Source organism: Pristis pectinata, chromosome 12 (assembly GCF_009764475.1).
Source record: "Pristis pectinata isolate sPriPec2 chromosome 12, sPriPec2.1.pri, whole genome shotgun sequence".
Lineage (NCBI taxonomy): Eukaryota > Metazoa > Chordata > Chondrichthyes > Rhinopristiformes > Pristidae > Pristis > Pristis pectinata.
The window spans coordinates 53,465,836-53,486,725 of NC_067416.1; the positions used below are offsets into that span (position 1 = coordinate 53,465,836).

The window sequence follows — 20,890 nt, forward strand, 5'->3', positions numbered from 1 at the left end:
CAGCTGGCCTACGTAGGTTCAGAGAACAGGCCAGCGACAAGCTGGGCCGATCACATTCCCGAGGTTCGATGTAACTGACCTGCAATGGAAATAGACCAGTGACGCGAATGGAGCACGGCTGAGAGCTGATACTAACCTTCATATATCCCAGAAATATAAAACCAGGGGAGAACAGAGGTTATGAATGAAAAGACTGACATTGCAAACTGAGAGACTGAAAAAGCCACAGCGGAAGCTGCACAGACCGAGGCCAATGGAAACTGAAATAATTTAGGACGAGTTCTCAGGGTGGCGGGAAAACCACAAACAGCACGCAGGGTGCTGATGTACTCAGCTGCAGCGGGCGAAGTCGACATCGACACAGAAGCTGAAGTTTTTGTACGAGGTTTTAACTGGTTTACATCACTGTGCGGCTGAAGGCGCAGTAATAAACTGCAGAGTCGCTCAGCTGCAGCGATGAGATGGTCAAACTGGTGAATTTTCTTTCCTTGTTGAGATGGCCAGTGAAGCGAATTTGGGCAAAATTTGCTTTATCTTCACCTCCACCTGAAAGTTTTCTCAGTATGAACTCAGGTAGTGAGTGCGACAGTTGTCGGTACCAATATAAATTGTAGTTGCTCTCTGTGGTATCGTAGCTGCAGCTGAAAGTCACCTCCTCTCCTTCTGTCTTCACTTCTGAGGACACCGTCTGAGTGACAGAATCACCATGACCCGGGTCTGAAAAATATATTCATATAGTAAAAGATTAGACATACGGCTTTCACAATTCAGGTCGAAACCTCGCTGAATCATGAAAGTAGATGAATTGTCTTTTGCGCAATTACCTATCAGACAAGCTCCGCAAACAATCCAGAAGACGAGTATTAGCATTTCGGCTGTAAAGGATGGGTTTGCTTATAACCCTGACACCCAACTGCCGTCGGCCTTCAGCATGTTCCCGCTTCTACCGTTTCTGCCCGTGGTGTCGTGGAGGTGGTGGGCGTGGAGTGAATGTCAGACCAATGAGAGCACATCCTCTTCTCAGCAGCTCCGCCCTCTATCCACGCCCGCCCGCCTTCTTACCCAGATGGGACGCAGTCGATGTACTTTTATGAGAACGGTTGAGCTTTCAGAGTCCGTTTGGAGAAAGGACCGACCTTAGTCAATATACCAGGAACTGCTTGGCATTGTTAACTGAGGCTGACGACGTCGCAATTTCAACGATTGTCAATTTGGCGTACAGAAAGCAGACAGACTGCCTGGTCAAATTTGATAACTGGTTCAATCTGTCTCGGAGGAAGTATGTCTCCCCGAAATCCCGTCGAAATGTAGCGAAGGATGAGAGCCAAAATTGTTTTGTTGGTCGTTCCTCATTCAAACCGCGCTGCCCAGAGGCGTGGGCTAATTCGTCACATAACCAGTGACAGAGAATGAGACAGACAGAGGAAGAGTGGCTTGACACGTGTGTGTGTGTCTGTGTGTGAGTGTGTGTGTTTGTCTCTGTGTTTATTTGTGGGTGCGTACGTGTGGGATTGTGCGTATGTGAGTTTGTCTCTGAAAGTTAGAGGGGGAGTAAGACAGAGAGAGAGACAGAGAGAGAATGTGTGAACTCTCTCTCTCTCTCTGTACCTCACACATCACACACACAAATACAAACACACACAGACACACACACAGACACACACAGACACACATACACACACAGACACACATACACAGAACAAGAGAGAGCGTTTACAGAAATTGAAAAGCAAGCAACGAGATTAATATTCTTTCTTTTTGTCGCGCTGATCTGCTCAGTCCTGATTTGCCAACCAGTCTTCCAGCAGAGAACCACCACAGCCCATCTTCCAAAAACTGTAGGTTGCCGTTGTTGTGTTCCTCATGTCCCTCACTAATTATATTGCTCACTAATTATATTGGCCGTGCTGCTTGGGGCGTCTCTGATGAAGTGGGTCTCTTATGCCAAAAGCTTTTGTCGGCTGTTCATATATTCTCGCTTATTGCTGGAACGAGGGGAAAATATTCAGTTATCCAGAATCCTGCGAACTAACGCTGTAGAGAGACTGACTAGACTACTGAACTGCATTTACTCGGCGACAGGCAAGATTTTATTTTTGCTGCAGTCAGTACAGTGTGGAAAAGCTGAGATACTCGGCTCAGGAACAGAATCTACGTCATGAGAATACCTCGACAGTTTCTCGGCTTCTTAGCAGCAAGGTCGCAAGAAGGTCCACTAAATTATCACCGATCATCTCGTGTTGGATTCCGCAGAGACAGACCGAGAGAGAGAGAGAGAGAGAGGGAGAGAGAGAGAGAGAGAGAGACACAGAGAGAGAGAGAGACAGAGAGAGAGAGAGAGAGAGAGAGAGAGAGAGAGAGAGAGAGAGAGAGAGAGAGAGAGAGAGAGAGAGAGAGGATGGAGAGTGTGGGTTATATAGAAAGAGAGACAAGGCGGTGGGTGAGGGAAGAAATAGAGGGAGAGAGAGAGAGAAGACAGATAACGGTCAGTAGTCAGAGAGAGGATGTAAAGCACCACAAAATGTGATTGGTGTCCAGGAGCTTCAGCCCGGAGTTATCCGCCAATTCCCTGCTTGCGAAATAACACCAGACTCACGAAGTAAATGGTGCCGAGGATGTGTGTTTTCTCTTCAATATCCGTCATCTCCGGTGAATATCTGGAAACGTCTTGCATTTTAACATGAAGGCAGATGGCATGTGTTCCCTGTGTCCCTTACTGAATATATTAGCCGTGCTGCCTGGTGAGTCTCTGCTTATTCGGCCACTCTGTGGTCTGTGTGTATAATGCACTCCTGGGTGTTTACATATTCTGTGTTTTGTTTCAGCAACGAACGGGAAAGATTCGGTCAGTCAGAGTCCTGTTGAATTAACGGTTATGGAAGGACAGAACATAATATTGAACTGTACTTACTCCAAGGAGAATGCAAAGCTTTTGGGGTACATTCAGCATTGCGGGGAATCTCTAAAATATTTGTTGAATATATGCAGCTGGAAAGTGATGGAATCGTTGCCAGAGTGTCCGGGCAGTTTTTCCGCGGAGATGCAGACGATCACAACAGTGTTTATTTAAATACCTCCAGGGCCCTTCTGCCGGACTCCGCCGCGTATCTCTGTGTCATGGAGCCAAAACTGTTGCAGGAGATGTCGGATCCGGAGAAATCCTGCCCTGGGTGTTGCAAAGGTCCGTCAGTAGAGGGCGTTCTTCGCCAAATATACGTGTTCCCTCTCTCTCTCTCTCTCTCTCTCTCTCTCTCTCTCTCTCTCTCTCTTTATCTCTCTCTCACCCACACACACAGACACACACATACGCATACGCACACACACACAGAAAAGGAGAGAAGGAACGAGTGAGGATCGAAAAGCAGACAGAAAGATGAACTGCCCTTTCTGATTTCCGCCCGAATCTGTTTAGATATGTTTAGTCAATCGATGCTGCAGAAAAGAACCACACAAACGCGTCTCCCACAGTGAGGGGTGCCGTCGATATGATTTACACGACAATATCAGTGTTAACCTCTTGAAAGTAATATATGTTCGTTCAAATTGCCTTCAGGTCGGTGGCCATTTGATCTTTGTGTCGTGTTGTCCAGCAAGTTTCTGATGAAATCGCCAGTGTGATTTTCTGATGCTCAATGCATCCAAACACTGTTACTATATTCTGTGTTTTGTTGCAGAAACAAATGAGAACGATTCAGTGACCCAGGAACATCCCGAGCTAACGGTGAGGAAGGATCGACTACACTACTAAATTGCAGTTACTCCGCCATCGCTGGATATTTGTTTGGTCCAGTCGCTGTGGTGGGGAAAAGCCCAGATATGCACGGCAGATGGTTCAGATTCAGGAACAGTACCTGAGTCTCCAGAATTCTCGGAGAAGTTCTCGGCTGCTTTCTGAAAGATAGCAAAATGGTTTATTTAAGTATCACCACGGCTGTTGCTTCGGGCTCCGCAGTGTAGCTCTGAGCCATGGGGTTACACTGTGGCAGGGAGGACTCACTCCTTGCGATACAGGCTGCGGTCGGCAAAGGGATCTCTCACGCCGGAGAACCGGACAACCATTCAAACGGAGGCACGTGTTCAGAAACATTTCTTTCACCTGAATAGATCGACATGACAATCAAGTTAAAACTTATCTTGTTTGTAAATTTGGAAAAAAATGGAGACGGAGAGGGAAAGTGTGAGTTGAATCTTTTGGCCTTCATAAAGACTCAGTGGGAGAAGGAAGCTGGCGTGAGATTTTCTGATGGATGGATTGAGGGTGATAAACAAGAGGGGAGGTGAAGCGAGGAAAGAGTGAGATGAGGTGAGAAAGGAAGAGAGAAGAGAGATATAGTAATGGATGATGGCGTGAGAGAGCAGATAAAGGAGAGGCAAGGGGAAGAAATAAAGACACAATGAAGAGAGAGAGATAGAGAGTGACAGGTAAGACAGATAGATAGATCGATCGATCGATAGATAGAGATTGACATGATAGGTTGATAGAAAGAAAGAAAGAAAGGAAGGAAGGTAGATAGATAGATAGATAGATAGATAGATAGATAGATAGATAGATAGATAGATAGATAGATAGATAGATAGATAGATAGATAGATAGATATAGAGAGAGTGAGAGCGAGAGAATATGAGCCATGGTTAACATTGACCGAAGCCCCGGTAGGCCAAACATTCAAATATCGGCCAATCCTCTACCAACAAGATGTCCCTCGGACCTCCCACAGAACGATGAGCTCTCCTCATTTGAATTCAATTTCTCATATTCGTCATCCGTCATGTATTGGTCAATTTTGAATGCAATACACCAAGTCTCTATGGATCCCACGTGCCTTAATCTTCTGGATGAAATAAACACGAGAAACATTGCGGGTGCTTTTCTGAGGTTCTTGTAGTCAATTCCACTGACCATCCCTCATCATTCGTCTTCGTCCTCATTAACTCAATACATAATTAAGGGAAGATCCCTCCCGCACGATGCCGAGATGAGAGTAATTCTCATCCCAAAGTATCTTCTGCAATAATTTCCCGACCACTGATCTGAGGCTCATCGGTCTATATTTTCCTGTTTTTCATTCTTCTTGATTGTCCTTCTTAAACTGAGGAACAACACGGACTATTTGTCAGTCGTGTGGAATCTCGCCTGTAAATACAGAGGATACAAAGATCTCTGTTTAGGTCTCAGAAGTCTCCGATCTTGCCTCTTTCAACAATCTGGGAAAGGCTTCATCTGTCCATGGGGATTTATCCACCTTAAAATTCCCCAAGAGACCCAACGTCTGCTCCTTCTTGATAAGGACCTGCCTTAAAAATCAGCACACCATACACTGATCTCACTCTCCTCCATGCTTGTCGCCATGGTAAATTCAAGTCCAGTTCTCCTCAGAATATTAAAACACTCTATTCCTCTGTTTGTTTTCACTAATTCCCACATACACACTGCCTTTAAAGATCAACATCAAAGACGCCTACCAGTGCATCGCCCTCCATCAATTTGGAAAATCAGACCATCTGACTGTGCTCAGCTGCCTCCTGAGACCCTTAACCTACTCTCTGAAACACTTACGACTGGGTAGCCATATTTGTCTGCAACTGAAGTTGCAAGTTTACGGAAAACTCAACGGTGAAATTGGTAACTTGGTTTATTATCGTCACATGTACTGAGGTGCAGTGAAACCATGTCTTGCATACCATGCATACATATTAATTCGGAGCAAGAGTGCGTTGGGGTCGTGCAAGGTAAAACAATAACAGAATATTGAATAAAGTGTTACAGTTAAAGGCAATGTGCTGTGTCTGTGGAAAATGAGCTTCAAGGTCATAACAAGGAACTTAATGTCAAGAGTCCACCTTATCGTACCAGGTGATCGTTCAATAGTCTTAAAACAGCGGGATAGAAGCTCTTCCTGAGCCTGGTGGTAGATGCTTTCAGGCTATTGTATATTCTGCCGGATGGGAGGAGAATGAGAGAGAATGTCCAAGGGGTGGCATCTTTGATTATGCTGGCAGACTTACCGAGGCTGCGAGAAGTGTACACAGCGCCTATTGAGGGGAGGCTGCTTTCTGTAACGTTCTGAGGTGTACCCACAACTCTCTGAAGTTTCCTACGGTCTCGGGCAAGCAGTTGCCTCAGCAAGCTGTGATGTATCTGGATAGCATGCTTTCTGTGGTGGATCGATAAAAAATGGTAATGGTCAAAGGGGACATGTCCAATTTATTTAGCCTCCTCAGGAAGTAGAAGCGCTGGTGAGCTTTCTTGGCTATGGCATCCGCCTGGCTGAACCAGGTCAGGCTACTGGTGATGATCATCATTGAAACCTCAAGCTCTCAATGCTCTCGACCTCATGATCATTGAAGTAAAGAGCTGCATGTGCATTGCCCTGTTCCCGAAGCCAATGAACAGATCTACTGCGCAGGCTCTCAAGCAATGACAAGACGGCGTACAGGAAGGTGATAGAGATCCGAGTGGCATGGCGTCAAGACAATAACCTTTCCAGAAATGTTGTCAAAACGAAAGAGTTGGTCGTTACTTCAGACAAGTGGCGTACATGACCCTTACATTATCAGTGGTGTTGAGGGGGAGGCAGTTGACAGCTTCAGGTTGTCCTGGACCAACCACGTGGACGCTGCAGACAAGGAAGCACATCAACCTCTCTACTTCTTCAGAAGGCGAAGGAATTCAGCATGTCCCCGAAAACTCTTACCAATTCTTACTGATGCGCAACAGAAAGCTTAAAATCCAGAGGCATAACAACTTGGTTTGGCAACTGCTCTGCCAAACACCGCAAGAAATTGGCGAGAGGTATCTTTGGAATGATCTGACTGGATAGAATGCAAACATTAACTGAACACTTTAAAACAGGGATTAGTTGCTATTTTCGGATCAGATCTTCCCAGCGCAGCGCAGATATTCAAGTATCAATAATTGGGATGGGATGCCTGTTGTAAAATACCCAATTTTGCAATGATACAAAGCCATGTAAGGACGTCAGTACAAAGGAAGAAGATCAGCCAGCAATAATGGAAAGATTCGCTATCCAGGCAGCTATTCCTAGTCTACACTATAGAAAAGAACAGAACTATCCAGATGAGTCACGTTTTTGGGCGTGTTTCTCCCTTTACACCATCGTGTGGATCGGTACCTGTGCATTCAGCAGTCAAAAAGCATTTCTCTCTCCAAATCAATTCCTCTATATTTCTCTCTCCCTGCCTGTCTCTCCCGCTCTCTCTCTCTCCCAAACACACGTTCTCTCCCTCTGTCACAAGCTCTTCTTCGTCCTCCGTCTCTTTCCTTTCACTTACATTCTCTGTTTTCGAACCTCCTCTCACGCTTGGACCAATCAGGCTGCGGTGTTCACCTGTGTTTATTGTCCAAATGCATGAAGCCGTGTCATGGAGCTGCAACACGAACGCTGCTTCTCCTTCCAAAGATGCAGTGCACCCAACGAAATATTTCCGGAAGTGCTGTTGTTTATGTTAGTCGAAATTTCCTGCATTTGCAGCTGTGTGCGTTGTTTTAATTTACATCATTCTCTCTGTCTCTCTCTCTCTGTCTTCCTGCCTCTATCTCTATATCTCCATCTCTCTTTCACAGACACACACAGTCACAGACCGACAGACAGACAGACACACAGACATACAGACACACACACACACACACACACACACACACACACACACACACACACACACAAAACACCAATCTACCCTCCCTCTATCTCTCTCATTCTCTGTCACTCTTTATGTGCTCAATCAGCCCACGTTTCTCTCCAGCAGGAAGAACGAGCAACAGAACAATTTTGGATCTGATCTTTCGCCACGGTTCGACGGGAATAGCGTGGAGATTTACTTCCTCAGAGATAGATTGAATCAGTAATCATATTTCACAAGGCAGTCTGTGTGCTCGCTGAAGGCTAAATACTCCATCGCTGATACTGCGATGTCGGCAGCCTTAGTTAATAGTGCCGAGTTGTCCTCGGTATATTGACCAAGGTTGATTCTTTCCGCAACCGTCTCTGCAATTTGAACCATTGTCATAAAAGTACATCGCCTGTGTCCCATCATGGGAAGTAGGCCTGTAGGCGGTGTGAGGAGGGCGGAGCTGGTGGGAAGATGAGATGCTCCCATTGGTCTGACATTCACTCCCCGCCCACCACCTGCCCGCCACCACCCGCACATCCGGTAGAAACAGGAACGTCCTGAAGAGGGACCGCAGTTGGTTGTGAGGTTTACAATCAAACTCATCCTTTACAGCCAAAATGCGCATACTTGCCCTCTGGGTTGTTTGTGGAACTTGTCTGACAGGTAATTGTATAACAGACAATTCATTTACTTTCTTGATTCATGCGGTTTCGACCTGAATTGTGAAAGCCGTCGGTCTAATCTCTTACTATTTGAAAATATTTTTCAGTCCCGAGTCATGGAGATTCTGTCACTCAGACGGTGTCCTCAGAAGTGAAGACAGAAGGAGAGGAGGTGACTTTCAGCTGCAGCTATGATACTACAGAGAGCCACTACGACTTATATTGGTACCGGCAACGGTCACACTTAAGACCTGAGTTCATACTGAGCAAATTTACAGGTGGAGATGAAGATAAAGCAGATTTTGCCCAAAATCGCTTCAACGTCCATCTCCAAAAGGAAAGAAAATTCACCCGTTTGACCATCTCATCGCTGCAGCTGAGCGACTCTGCAGTTTATTACTGCGCCTTCAACCGCACAGTGATGTAAACCAGTTAAATACTCGTACAAAAACTCCAGCTCTGTGTAGAGGTCGACTTTGCCCGCTGCAGTGTACACTGCACTGCACAGTGATACATCTGCACTGTGCGTATTGTTTGTGGTTTCCCTCCAACCTGAGAACTCGTCCCTAATTTTGTCAGTTTCCCTCGCCCTCGGTCTGTGCAGCTTCCGCTGTGGCTTTTCTGTCACTCACTTTCGAATCTCTGTCTTTTGATTTATAAGCTCTGCTCTCCCATGGTTTTATTTTTCTGGGATATATGAATGTTTGCATCAGCTTGCCGCCGTGTTCCATTCGCGGTCACTGGTCTGTTTCCAATTCAAGTCACAAATATCGAACATCGCGAAAGTGACGGGACCCGATGGAGTCCCCGTCCTTGTTCTCAGATCCTCCGCGAACAAGCTGGTGGGAGTTATCTCAGAAGTCCTACTCCAATATTGGTACCTCCTTGCGTTAAGACGACTATGGCGCCGTCACTCTGACATCCAGAATCATGAAGTGCTTCGAGTGTCTGGTCATGTCACACATTAACTCCAACCTCCCAGAAAACTTCGACCCATTGCATTTCGCTACCGTTGAAACTGGTCCACGGCGGCCGTCATCTCCCTGGCCCTACGCTAATATCTGGCACATGCGGATGACAAGAAAACCTCCGCATACTCCTATTTATTGACTAAATCTCCGCCTTTATCACCGTAATTCCAAACGCACTCATCTCCAAACTCCTCGACATTGGTGTCTGCAACCTCCTTCCTCCGCACCCGAATCCTTGCCTGCTTGACCAACAGACCACAATCAATATGGATAAGCGGCACCACCTCCTCAATAATGCTCAACACACACGGTAACCCACATGGCTGCGTTCTCAGAACATTGCTGTTCTCCTTCAACACTCAGGACTCTGTTGTCAAAATCTACTTTAACTTAATGTTCGCCTATGACACCTCTGTTGTCAAAATCTACTTCATGTTCGCGGATGACACCTCCGTCGTCGGCCGGATAGCAAACAATGACGAGACGGAGCCCATGAAGGAGATGGACGGTCTCGTGGGATCGTGTTCAAGACAACAGCCTCTGCCTCAGTGTCAGAAAAAAAGAAGCATATCGACATCACGCCCGTCTTTATCAGTGGCGCTTTGGTGCAGATTGTTCAGAGCTTCAAATTCCTCGGTGTAAGTATCTCCATCATTTATGCCCGCTCCAGCCACGTGGAGGCTTTGGACAAGATAGCACACCAGCGCCTCTACCTCTTCAGAAGACAAAGGAAAGAACATACAACGTAGAAAGTAGTTCACTGCAGCAGTATACAGGCCCTTCGGCCCCCAATGTTGTGCCGACATTTTATCCTGGTCTGTCGAATCCTTCGCTCCCACCTAGCCCCCATCTCTCTTTAATTCATGTGTCTATTTCAGAGTCTCTTAATTGTCCCTTATATATCTGCCTCCACAACCTTTGCAGGGATTGCGTTCCAGGCACCCACCACTCTGTGTACAAATAGTACCCCTGACATCTCGCTTATACCTTCCTCCAATCACCTTAAAATTATGTCCCCTCTGGGAAAAAGTGTCTGACTGTCATTCGGCATTCTCCGATGATCCTCACCAGTTTATACAGAAGCACAAGAGAAAGAATCTTAACCTGATACATGATAGTCGTCATAGCAACTGCTCCGCCCAAGCCCGCAAAAAATTGTACAGTTGTGAACGCAGAGTGTATGTGACTGTGTGGGAATGTGTGTATTTGTGCGTTTCTCTGTGCATGTGAGTGTGTCTGTGAAAGTGAGAGGGAGAAAAAGACATAGGGATAGACAGACTGAGTATGTGTGAACTCTCTCTCTCACTTTCTCTACCTCACACACATACACGCACACACGCACTCGAATCATAAGTACATCCGTGCATCAAGAAGGGTAAAAAAATTGGACACAGAAAATTGTGTTGCAGGAACAGAGGAAATGCAGGGATGACAAACAAAATGCTGATTCCATGACGAGGTGGATTGGGAGATCAATAGTTCATCTTTGAGCGTATAAATTGTCCGTTCACAGACAGTCTCACACTCTCTCCCACACACGCACAGACACACACACACACACACACACACACACACACACACACACACACACACACACACACACACACACACACACAGAAGTGAAGCAGCGCATGAGGATAGAGATCAAGTAGCAGACAGAAAGATGAAGTGCACTTTCTGATTCTCGGCCTAATCTGTTCAGATCTGATTAGTCAATCAATCCTCCAGCAAAGAACCACTGAAACCTATCTCACACATTTTCAAGAGTTTATCACTGATATTGTCGTGTAAATCATATAAACAGCAGTCTTCACTTTAAGATATATTTGTTAAAATTACGTTCAGGTCGGGCGCCATTTGTTCTTTGTGTCGTGTTGTCCCGTGAGCTTCTGACAAAATCACCAGTGTGAGTTTCTTATGGTCAATGCATCGGCAGACTGTTAATATATTCTGTGTTTTGTTGCGGAAAGAGATGGGAAAGAGTCACTGACCAGGAACATCCCTAACATAACGGTAAGGAAGGATTGACGACAAAACTAAATTGCAGTTGCTCTTCGAACTTTGGATATTTGTCTGCCACATTCACTATCGTGGGGAAAATACGAGATAAGCGCTGTGGATACATTGTTCAGGAACAGTACCTCCGTCTCCAGGAGGCCCGGAGAATTTTAGGTTGCTTTGCAGAAAGATAGGAAGATGGACTATTTCAGTATCACCAGGGCACTTGTGTCGGACTCTGCAGTGTAGCTCTGTGCCATGGGGTTACACTGTGGCAGGGAAAAGTCTCTCGGAGGGCTGCAGGCTGCGCTCGCCAGAGGGCGCTCCCACTCCGGAGAACCGAACAACCATTCAAACGGAGGTACGTGTTCAGAAACATCACTTTCCCTTGAAGAGATCGTCATCATGATCAAGTCAAAACTTACTCTGTTTGTAAATTTGGGGATAAAAGGATGTCGCAGAGGCAATGTGTCAGTTGAATCGCTTGGCGTTGATAAAGAGTCAGTGGGAGAAGGAAGGTGACGTGAGATTTTCAGATGGATAGACTGAGGGTGATAAGGAGAGGGGTGGGTGTAATAAGTAGATCTTATCCCAAAGAATTTTGTCCAATAATTTCCGGACTACTGATGTGAGGCTTACCGGTCTGTAATTTCTTGTTTTTTTTGGTTCTTTCCTGTCCTTCTTAAACTGAGGAACAACACTGACTATTTTTCAGTCGTCTGGAACCTCGTCTGTAAATACAAAGGATACAAGGATATCTAAGGTCTCAGAAGTCTCTAATCTTGCCACTTTCAAAAAATCACAGGGATTTATTCACCATTAATTTCCTCAAGCCACCCAACGTCTCCTTTTTCATAAGAACCTGCCTTAAAATCAGCATACCCATACACTGATCCATCTCTCCATCACGCCTGTCGCCGTGATAAATACAAGTTCAGTTCTCCCCAGAATAAATAAACACTCTATTCCTCTGTTTGTTTTCACTAATTCCCACTACATACTGCTATTAAAGATAAACATCAAATACACCTACCGGTGCATTCCCTTATCTCAATTTGGAAAATCAGCATCAGATTGTGCTGAGCTGCATCCAGGGGCCCTTACTCGACACTCTAATATATTTACGACGATGTAGCCATATTTGTCTGTAACTGCAAGTTGCAAGTTTACGGAAATCTCCACAGTGAAATTGGTAAATTGGTTTATTATTGTCACATTTACTGAGGTGCAGTGGAACCATTCCTTGCATGCCATACATACATATCAATTCGTAGCAACAGTGCGTTGGGGTAGTGCAAGGTAAAACAATAACAGAATATCGAATAAAGTGTTATAGTTAAAGGCAATGTGCTGTGTATGTGGAAAATGAGGTGCAAAGTCAAAACGAGGAATTTAATGTCAAGAGTCCCCCTTATCGTACTAGGGGACCGTTAAATAGTCTTAAGACAGCGGGATAGAAGCTGTCCTTGAGCCTGTTGGTACGTGCTTTCAGACTTCTGTATCTTCTTCCCGACAGGAGGGAGATGAAAGAGAATGTCCGGGGGTGCCGTCTTTGATTATGCTGGCTGCTGCACCGAGGCAGCGATGAGTGTAGACAGAGTCCATTGAGGGCAGGCTGGTTTCCGTAATGTGCTGATATGTGCCCACAACACTCTGCGTTTTGTTTCTGTCTCAGGCAGAGTATTTTCCGTACCAAGCTGTGATTCATCTGGATAGGAATTTTTCTGTGGTGCACCGATAAAATTGGTGAGGATCTCAGGGGATGTGTCCAACTTATTTAGCCTCCTGAGGAAGGAGAGGCGCAGGTTACCATTTTAAGTCATGGCATCCACGTGGTTGAACAAGGACAGGTAATTGGTGATGTTCAGTCCTGGAAACCTGAAGCTCTCAATCCTCTCGACCTCAGCACCGTTGATATTAACAGGAGCACGTGCACTGCGCCCTTTCTGAAGTCAATGACCAGCTCTAGTCGGCCGAATCTCAAACAAAGACAATACGACGTACAGAAAGGAATTAGAGAGCCGAGTGCCATGGCGTCAAGACAACAACCTTTCCTTCAATGTCGTCAACACGAAGGAGCTGGTTGTGACTTCAGACAAGTGGAGTACATGGCCCCTACTTTATCAGTGGTGTGAGGTGGAGACAGTTGAGAGCTTCAGGTTGTCCTGGAGCTGCCACGTGGGCGCTGCAGACAAGTAAACACATCGGCCTCTCTACTGCCTCAGAAGGCGAAGGAATTCAGCATATTCCCGATAACTCTGACCAATTCTTGCAGTTGGTCAATAGAAAGCCTCCGATCCAGATGCACCATAACTGCTCTGCCCAAGACCGCAAGAAATTGCAGAAAGTAATGTTTGGAATGATCTGTCTGAATGGAAGGCAATCATTAATTAAACTGTATCAACCAAAGATGAGGCGCCATTTTCGAATCAGAGCGTCTAATTAGCGGGGCCATGTCTCCCCTCCTAGTCTCTGTTCTCTCTCCCTCTCTCTCTCTCTCTCTCTAACTCACACGTTCTCTCCCTCTGTCAGACACTCTCTTTCGTCCTCCGTCTCTTTCTTTCCACTCACATTCTCTGTTTTTGAACACCCTCTCAGTTTTTGGACCAAGAAGTCTGCCGAGTTCACTTGTGTTTATTGCCCAAGCAATATCATGTATTATCTTATCATTCCTGGAAACCTGAAGCTCTCAATCCTCTCGACCTCAGCAATGTTAATGTAAACAGAAGCATGTGCACGGCCCCCTTCCTGAAGTCAATGACCATCTCCAGTGCGGCCGGATCCCATACAACGACAATACCACGTACAGGAAGGAGACAGAGAACCGAATGGCAAGTCGTCAAGACAGCAACTCTCCCTGAATATTAAAACGAAACAGCTGGTCGTGACTTCAGTCAAGTGGAGTACAAGGCCCCCTACTTTATCAGTGGTGCTGAGGGGGAGACAGTTGACAACTTCAAGTTCTCCTGGAGAAGCAACGTGGACGCTGCAGACAAGGAAGGGCATTAATCCCTCTACTTCCTCAGTAGGCGCAGGAATTAAGCATGTCCCCGATAACTCTTACCAATTCTTGCAGATGACCAACAGAAAGCCTCCGGTCCAGATGCATCACAACTTGGTTTGGCAGCTGCTCTGCCCAATACCGCAAGAAATTGCAGAGAATCTTGTTTGGAATGATCTGTCTGGATGCAATGCAAATATTAATCCAACAATATAAAACGGCGATTAGACGGGATTTTAGAATCAGAGCGTCAAACTAGCGGGGCCCAGATATTCAAGCACCAACAATTGGGAAGGGAGGGCCTTTAACTCTCCCTCTAATTCAATTCTACCATCTTTCTCTCTCAATGTCTGTCTCTCCATCGTCTATCTCTCACACACGTTCTTTCCCTCTGTAACACACTGTCTTTCGTCTTCCGTCTCTTTCTTTCCACCAACATTCTCTCTTCTTGTACATCCTCTCAGTTTTGGAGCAATCAGGGCCTACGTTCACTTGTGTTTATTGTCCAAATGCATAAAGCCATGTCATTGAGTTGAAACATTAACGATTCTTCTCCTTCCAAAGATGCAGTCCACCGAACGAAGTGTTACAGCAGTGCGGTTCTTTATTTTCTTAGAGATTTCTTGCATTTGCCGTGGGTTGCATACTTTCAATTTACATACTCTCTCTGTCTGTCTGTCTGTCTGTCTCTCTCTCTCTCTCTCACACACACACACACACACACACACACACACACACACACACACACACACACACACACACACACACACACACACACACACACCTGTGGACCCTCCCTGTGTCTCTCTCATTCTCTGTCACCCTTTACGTGCCGTATTAGTCCACGTCTCCAGGCAGCGAGGTTCGAATGGGGAACGAGCAAGAGAACAAAGTTGGATCTGATCCTTCGCTTGCGGTTCGACGAGGGTTGCGGGGATAGTTGCTGCCTCAGAGACAGATTGAAGCAATAATCACATTTCACTAGGCTAAATTGGCCGTCGTTGGTATTGCGATGTCCTTAGCCTGAGTGAATAGTGCTGAGCAGTCAACATTATATTGACGAGGGTTGTTCCTTTCCCCAATATGTCTCTGCAAGTTCAACCGTTCTCCTGCAACTACATCGACTGTGTCCCATCTGGGAAAGTAGGCGGGTAGGCGGGACGTTGCTTGTCGGGTGGGGTGGTGCACCCATTGGTCTGACATTCACACACCGCCCACCATCTCCACGACACCACTCGCACAAACAACAGAAGCGTGAACATGCTGCAGGGCGACGGCAGCTGTTTGTGAGGGTTAGAAACAAACCCATCATTTGCAGCCGAAATGCGAATATTTGTTCTCTGGATAGTTTGTGCAACTTGTCTGATCGGTAATTGAGCAACAGACAATTCATCTACTTTCTTGATTCAACCGGATTTCGACCTGAATTATGAAAGCCGTCGGTCTAATATTTTACTATTTGAAAATATTTTTCAGACCCGAGTCATGGAGATTCTGTCACTCAGACGGGGTCCTCAGAAGTGAGGACAGAAGGACAGGAGGTTACTTTTAGCTGCAGCTATGATACTACAGAGAGCGACTACTATTTATATTGGTACCGGCAACGGTCAGACTCAAGGCTTGAGTTTATACTGAGCAAATATTCAGGTGGAAGAGTAGAGAAAGCAGATTTTGCCCGAACCCGCTTCACCGTCCATCTCCAGAAGGAAAGAAAATTCACCAGTTTGACCATCTCATTGCTGCAGCTGAGCGACTCTGCAGTTTATTACTGTGCCTTTGGCGATCGCACAGTGACACAAACCAGTTAATCGCCCGTACAAAAACTCCAGCTTCTGTGTAGATGTCGACTTTGCCCGCTGCAGCTGAATACATCTGCACCCTGCGTGCTGTTTGTGATATCCAGCTGCAGCGGGCAAAGTCGACATCTACACAGAATCTGGAGTTTTTGTACAAGGCTTTAACTGGTTTACATCACTGTCCGGCGGAAGGCGCAGTAATAAACTGCAGAGTCGCTCAGCTGCAGTGATGAGATTGTCAAACTGGTGAATTTTCCTTCCTTCTGGAGATGTCCATTGAAGGGAATTTGAGCAAAATCTGCTTTATCTTCAGCTCCACGAAGGTTTGCGCAGTAGGAGCACAGGTCTTGAGTCTGACCTTTCCCGGTACCAAAATAAGTCCTAGTAGTTGGTCTCTGTAGTATCATAGCTGCAGCTGAAAATCACCTGCTCTCCTTCTCTCTTTACTGCTGAGGACACCGTCTGAGTGACAGAATCTCCATGAATCGGGTCTGCAACATATTTTCAAATAGTAAGAGATTAGACCAACGGATTTCACAATTGAGGTTGAAACCCCGTTGAATCAAGAAAGTAGATGAATTGTGTGTTGCGCAATTACCTGTAACACAAGTTCCACAAACAATCCAGAGGACCAGTATTCGCATTTCGGCTGTAAAGGATGAGAAGGAGAGGAGGTGACTTTCAGCTGCAGCGATGATACTGCAGAGAGCCACGACTATTTGTATTGGTACCGGCAACGGTCAGACTCAAGGCTTGAGTTTATACTGAGAAAATATTCAGGTGGAAGAGTAGAGAAAGCAGATTTTGCCCAAACCCGCTTCACCGTCCATCTCCAGAAGGAAAGATAATTGACCAGTTTGACCATCTCATTGCTGCAGCTCAACGACTCTGCAGTGTATTACTGTGTCTTTGGCCGCACAGTGATGTAAACCAACTAAACCCTCGTATAAAAACTCCAGCTTCTGTGTCGATGTCAACTTTGCCCGCTGCAGCTGAATACATCTGCACCCTGCGTGCTGTTTGTGGTTTCCCGCCACCATGAGAACTCGTTCCAAATTCTTTCAATTTCGCTCACCCTCAATCTGTGCAGCTTCCACTGTGGCTTTACTGTCACTCACTTTCCAATGTCTGTCTATTGATTCCTAACCTCTGCTCTCCCCTGGTTTTATTTTTCTTGGATATATGAATGTCTGCATCAGCTGCCCGCTGTGTTCCATTCGCTGTCAGTGGTATGTTTCCTATTCCAGTCACAGACGTCCAACCTCGGAAAAGTGAGCGTCCTCCCAGGAGTCGCAGGCCTTGTTCTGCGCGGGACAGCTGGTGGGAGTATTCGCAAACATACATGTGTTCATTGCGGCCAACAAGTTCTATTTTAACTTCATCAGTCCACAGGAAAAGTTTCCAAAATGCATCAGGCATGTTTAGATATTTCTGTGAAGACTTCTGACGCTGAAGTTTGTGGAGAGGACGCAGGAAAGTTTGGAGAAAAAAGGGTGCAGAATTTCATGAAAATAACACCTCTCCAACGGTTAAGAACGAGGATGGATCGATCATGCTTTGGGCTTGTGTTGCAGCCAGTGTCACGGGGAACATTTCACTCGTAGATGGAAGAATGAATTCAATTAAATACCAGCAAATTCTGGAAGCAAACATCACACCGTCTGTAAAAAAGCAGAAGATGAAAAGTGGATGGCTTCTACAACAGGATAACGATCTGAGACACGCCTCAGAATCCACAATGGACTTCCTCAAGAGGCACAAGCTGATTGTTTTGCCATGGACCTCACAGTCTCCCGACATAAAAATCATCGAAAATATGTGGATCGACCTCAAAAGACCAGTGCATGCAATACGGCCCAAGAATCTCACAGAACTGGAATCCTTTTGCGAGGAAGAATGGGTGAAAATCCCGCAAACAAGAATTGAACGACTCTTGTCTGGCGACAGAAAGAGTTTACAAGCTGTGATACTTGCCAAAGGGGGTATTACTAAGTACTGACTATGAAGGGTGCCCAAAGTTTGCTTCGGGCCCTTTTCCTTTTTTGTTATTTTGCAACTGTGAAAGATGGAAATAAAAAAGTAATCTTGCTTAAAATATTAAAGAAACGTGTCATATTCAACTTTCTGCCTTCTGGAAATCAGGTCATCTTTTACTCGCTTAGCTTTTCACAGTAACATAAATTTTGGCCGGGGTGCCCAAAGTTTTGTGTGCCACTATATATTTTCTATACATTATATAATGGAGAGGGGAATGACGGAGGGGTCAGAGAGAGAGAGAGAGAGGGAGAGAGAGGGGAGAGAGGGAGCGAAAGCTTTGAGAGAGCAAAGAAATAGTGGTAGAGGGAGGGAGGGAGAGAGAAAAGGGGAGACAGACATATAAGGAAGGAAGGAGAGGGAGAGACACATTCTAGTCAGGAAAGCTTGTCACTGTGTGGGTTCCCAAGGACTTATTCCTGGTATCGGATTGGCTCATGTTTGAGGGCTGAAGCACAGCACTGTGTCAGCCGTGGTTAAAAATTCCCTTACTCTCTCTCTCCCATCCTCCCAGTTTCCCTCTCTCTCTCTCTCTCTCTCTCTGATTCTCCCCTGTTGTCTGATTACGTATGTGTGTGCGTCACGGTGTATGTGTGTGTCGGGCTGCCTGTGTGTCTGTGTCTGTGTGTGTTTGTGTGTCTTCTCTCTGTTTGCCCTCTCCTCCCTCTGCGTTTATGTATTCTCATCACTGTGGGCGTCACGCGCGCTCTCCCTCTCTCTCTCGCTCTCTCTTTCTATTTCTCAGTCCCCCTGCCTTCTCCTTGCAAGTTTCTTTCTCTCCCATGCTGCCCTCCTTCAGTTCCTGGCTGCTCTGCTTCTCCCGCTGCCTATGGCTGCAACAACTGCACTGCCACGGGGATCGGTACGTGACCAAATTGCCACAATTCATATAAACAGCTCCGATGTTCACTTAAAAGGTCTGGATTCCAGTTACCCCGACGACACAATATTGTATGGAAAGTAAATTGCAAGAGACTGCAGTGAATTAAAACCGAATGAATGTAGGTATGTAGGCATCGGAGGGAACGGCAAGTTGTGAACGGACACAAAGAACCCATGGTGGGATGTTGCTCGTTTGATAAAAGACAGATGGAGAAAATGTGAAAAATTCCGAACTTGTTCTCATTGCAGGAAAATTAAGTAAAACATACTGTTCAAATGGTAAAAGATTACAACCGTAGAACCATAGACCACTACAGCACAGAAAACAGGCCATTCGACCCGTCTAGTCTGTGCCGAAGCCTTATTCCGCTATTCCCATTGACCTGCACCCTGTCCATAACTCTCAAGCCCCTCCCATCCATGTATCTTAAAACTTAAGTGTGAGCCTGCATTTACCATGTCAGATGGCAGCTCGTTCCACAGTCCCACCACTGAGTGAAGACGTTTCCCCTCCCTAAACCTTTCCCCTTTCACCCTAAAGCCATGTCTTCTCGTACGTATCTCTCCTAATCGAAGTGGAGGGAGCCTACCCGCATTTACTCTGTCTATACCCCTCATAACGTTGTAAATCTCTGTCAAATCTCCCCTCATTCTTCCACTCTCCAAGGAATAAAGTCCTAACCTTACCCTATGACTCCTGACGACCTGCTCAAACATACTATTAAGTCTTCTCTGCACTCAGTCAACCTTCCTGATATCCTTCCTATCTTTAGGTGACCAGAAATGCACACAGTACTCCAAAATTGGCCTCCCCAATGTCTTATACAATCTCACAATAACATCCCAACTCCCATACCACTCTGAAATGTAGCAAGTCGGGGGTCTCCATTTGGGTCACTCTGCATGTAAAGTAATTGGCTCATTGTTGTCATAGATGTCGAGATGCAGGGGAAAGCTTTCGATTTACGTGCTGTCCAGACAGATCATTCGAATCACAAGTACATTCGCTCAGCAAAAAGGAAAAAAAAAGACTAAATGCAGAAAATAGTGTTGCAGCAACACAGTAAGCTCAGGGCTGACAAATGAAGTGCTGACTCCGTGACGAGGTGGATTGGGAGATCAATAGTTCATCTTTGAGCGTATCAGATGTCCGTTCAAGAGTCTTAAAAGAGCGGGATTCAGTCCTGTTGTCTAGCCGTAAGTGTTGCCAAACTTTTCAAAATTCTGCACGGTGGGATGGCATGGAGAAGAAGAGTGCACTTTTAAAATGCTAGAAGCTTTCCCGAGGTAGCGTGAAGTGTAGACGGAGTCAATGGAGGGAAGATGGTTTCCGTGACGGACTGGGCTGCGATCACAACTGTGCAATTACTTGCTGGCTTGGGCAGAGCAGTTTCAATGCCAACCTATGATGCATCCCGATAGGATGCTCTCTTTCGGGCCTCTGTATGAACTGGTGAGGGTCATCAGTGACATGCCGAATTTGCTCAATCCTCTGGAGAGGTAGAGGCGCTGGTGTGCTATCTTGTCCAAACCGTTCATGTGACTGGAGAATGAAACAGATGTTGCCGATACTTACACCAAGGAATTTGAAGCTCGGAACAATCTGCACCACATCAGCACTGATACAGACGGGCTGGAAGTCGATAAGTTTCTTTTTTTATGACACTGAGGCGAGGCAGAGGCTGTTGTCTTGACACGATGCCACCAGTCTCTCCATCTCCTTCGTGGACTCCTTCTCGTCATTGTTTGAGATCCAGCCGACGACGGTGGTGTCATCCGCGAACATGTAAATAAAGTTAAAGCAGATTTTGACCACAGAGTCCTGAGTGTTGAGGGAGAACAGCAAGATTCTGCCTACGCAGCCTTGTGGGTTACCGTGTGTGTTGGTGATTATTGAGGAGGCGCTGTCGCTTA

The 20,890-nt window shown here is 46.0% G+C and overlaps 2 gene segments (V, D, J or C); one reads left to right on the forward strand and one right to left on the reverse strand.

The window, feature by feature from the left end:
* Window positions 1–397: 397 nt before the first annotated feature.
* On the reverse strand, window positions 398–870 carry LOC127576444 (T cell receptor alpha variable 14/delta variable 4-like). The segment is given in 2 exon segments: window positions 398–717; window positions 825–870. Coding segments are annotated over 2 exon segments (366 nt in total).
* Window positions 871–8,232: 7,362 nt separating this feature from the next.
* On the forward strand, window positions 8,233–8,721 carry LOC127576445 (T cell receptor alpha variable 38-1-like). The segment is given in 2 exon segments: window positions 8,233–8,295; window positions 8,402–8,721. Coding segments are annotated over 2 exon segments (366 nt in total).
* The last annotated feature ends 12,169 nt before the right edge of the window (window positions 8,722–20,890 follow it).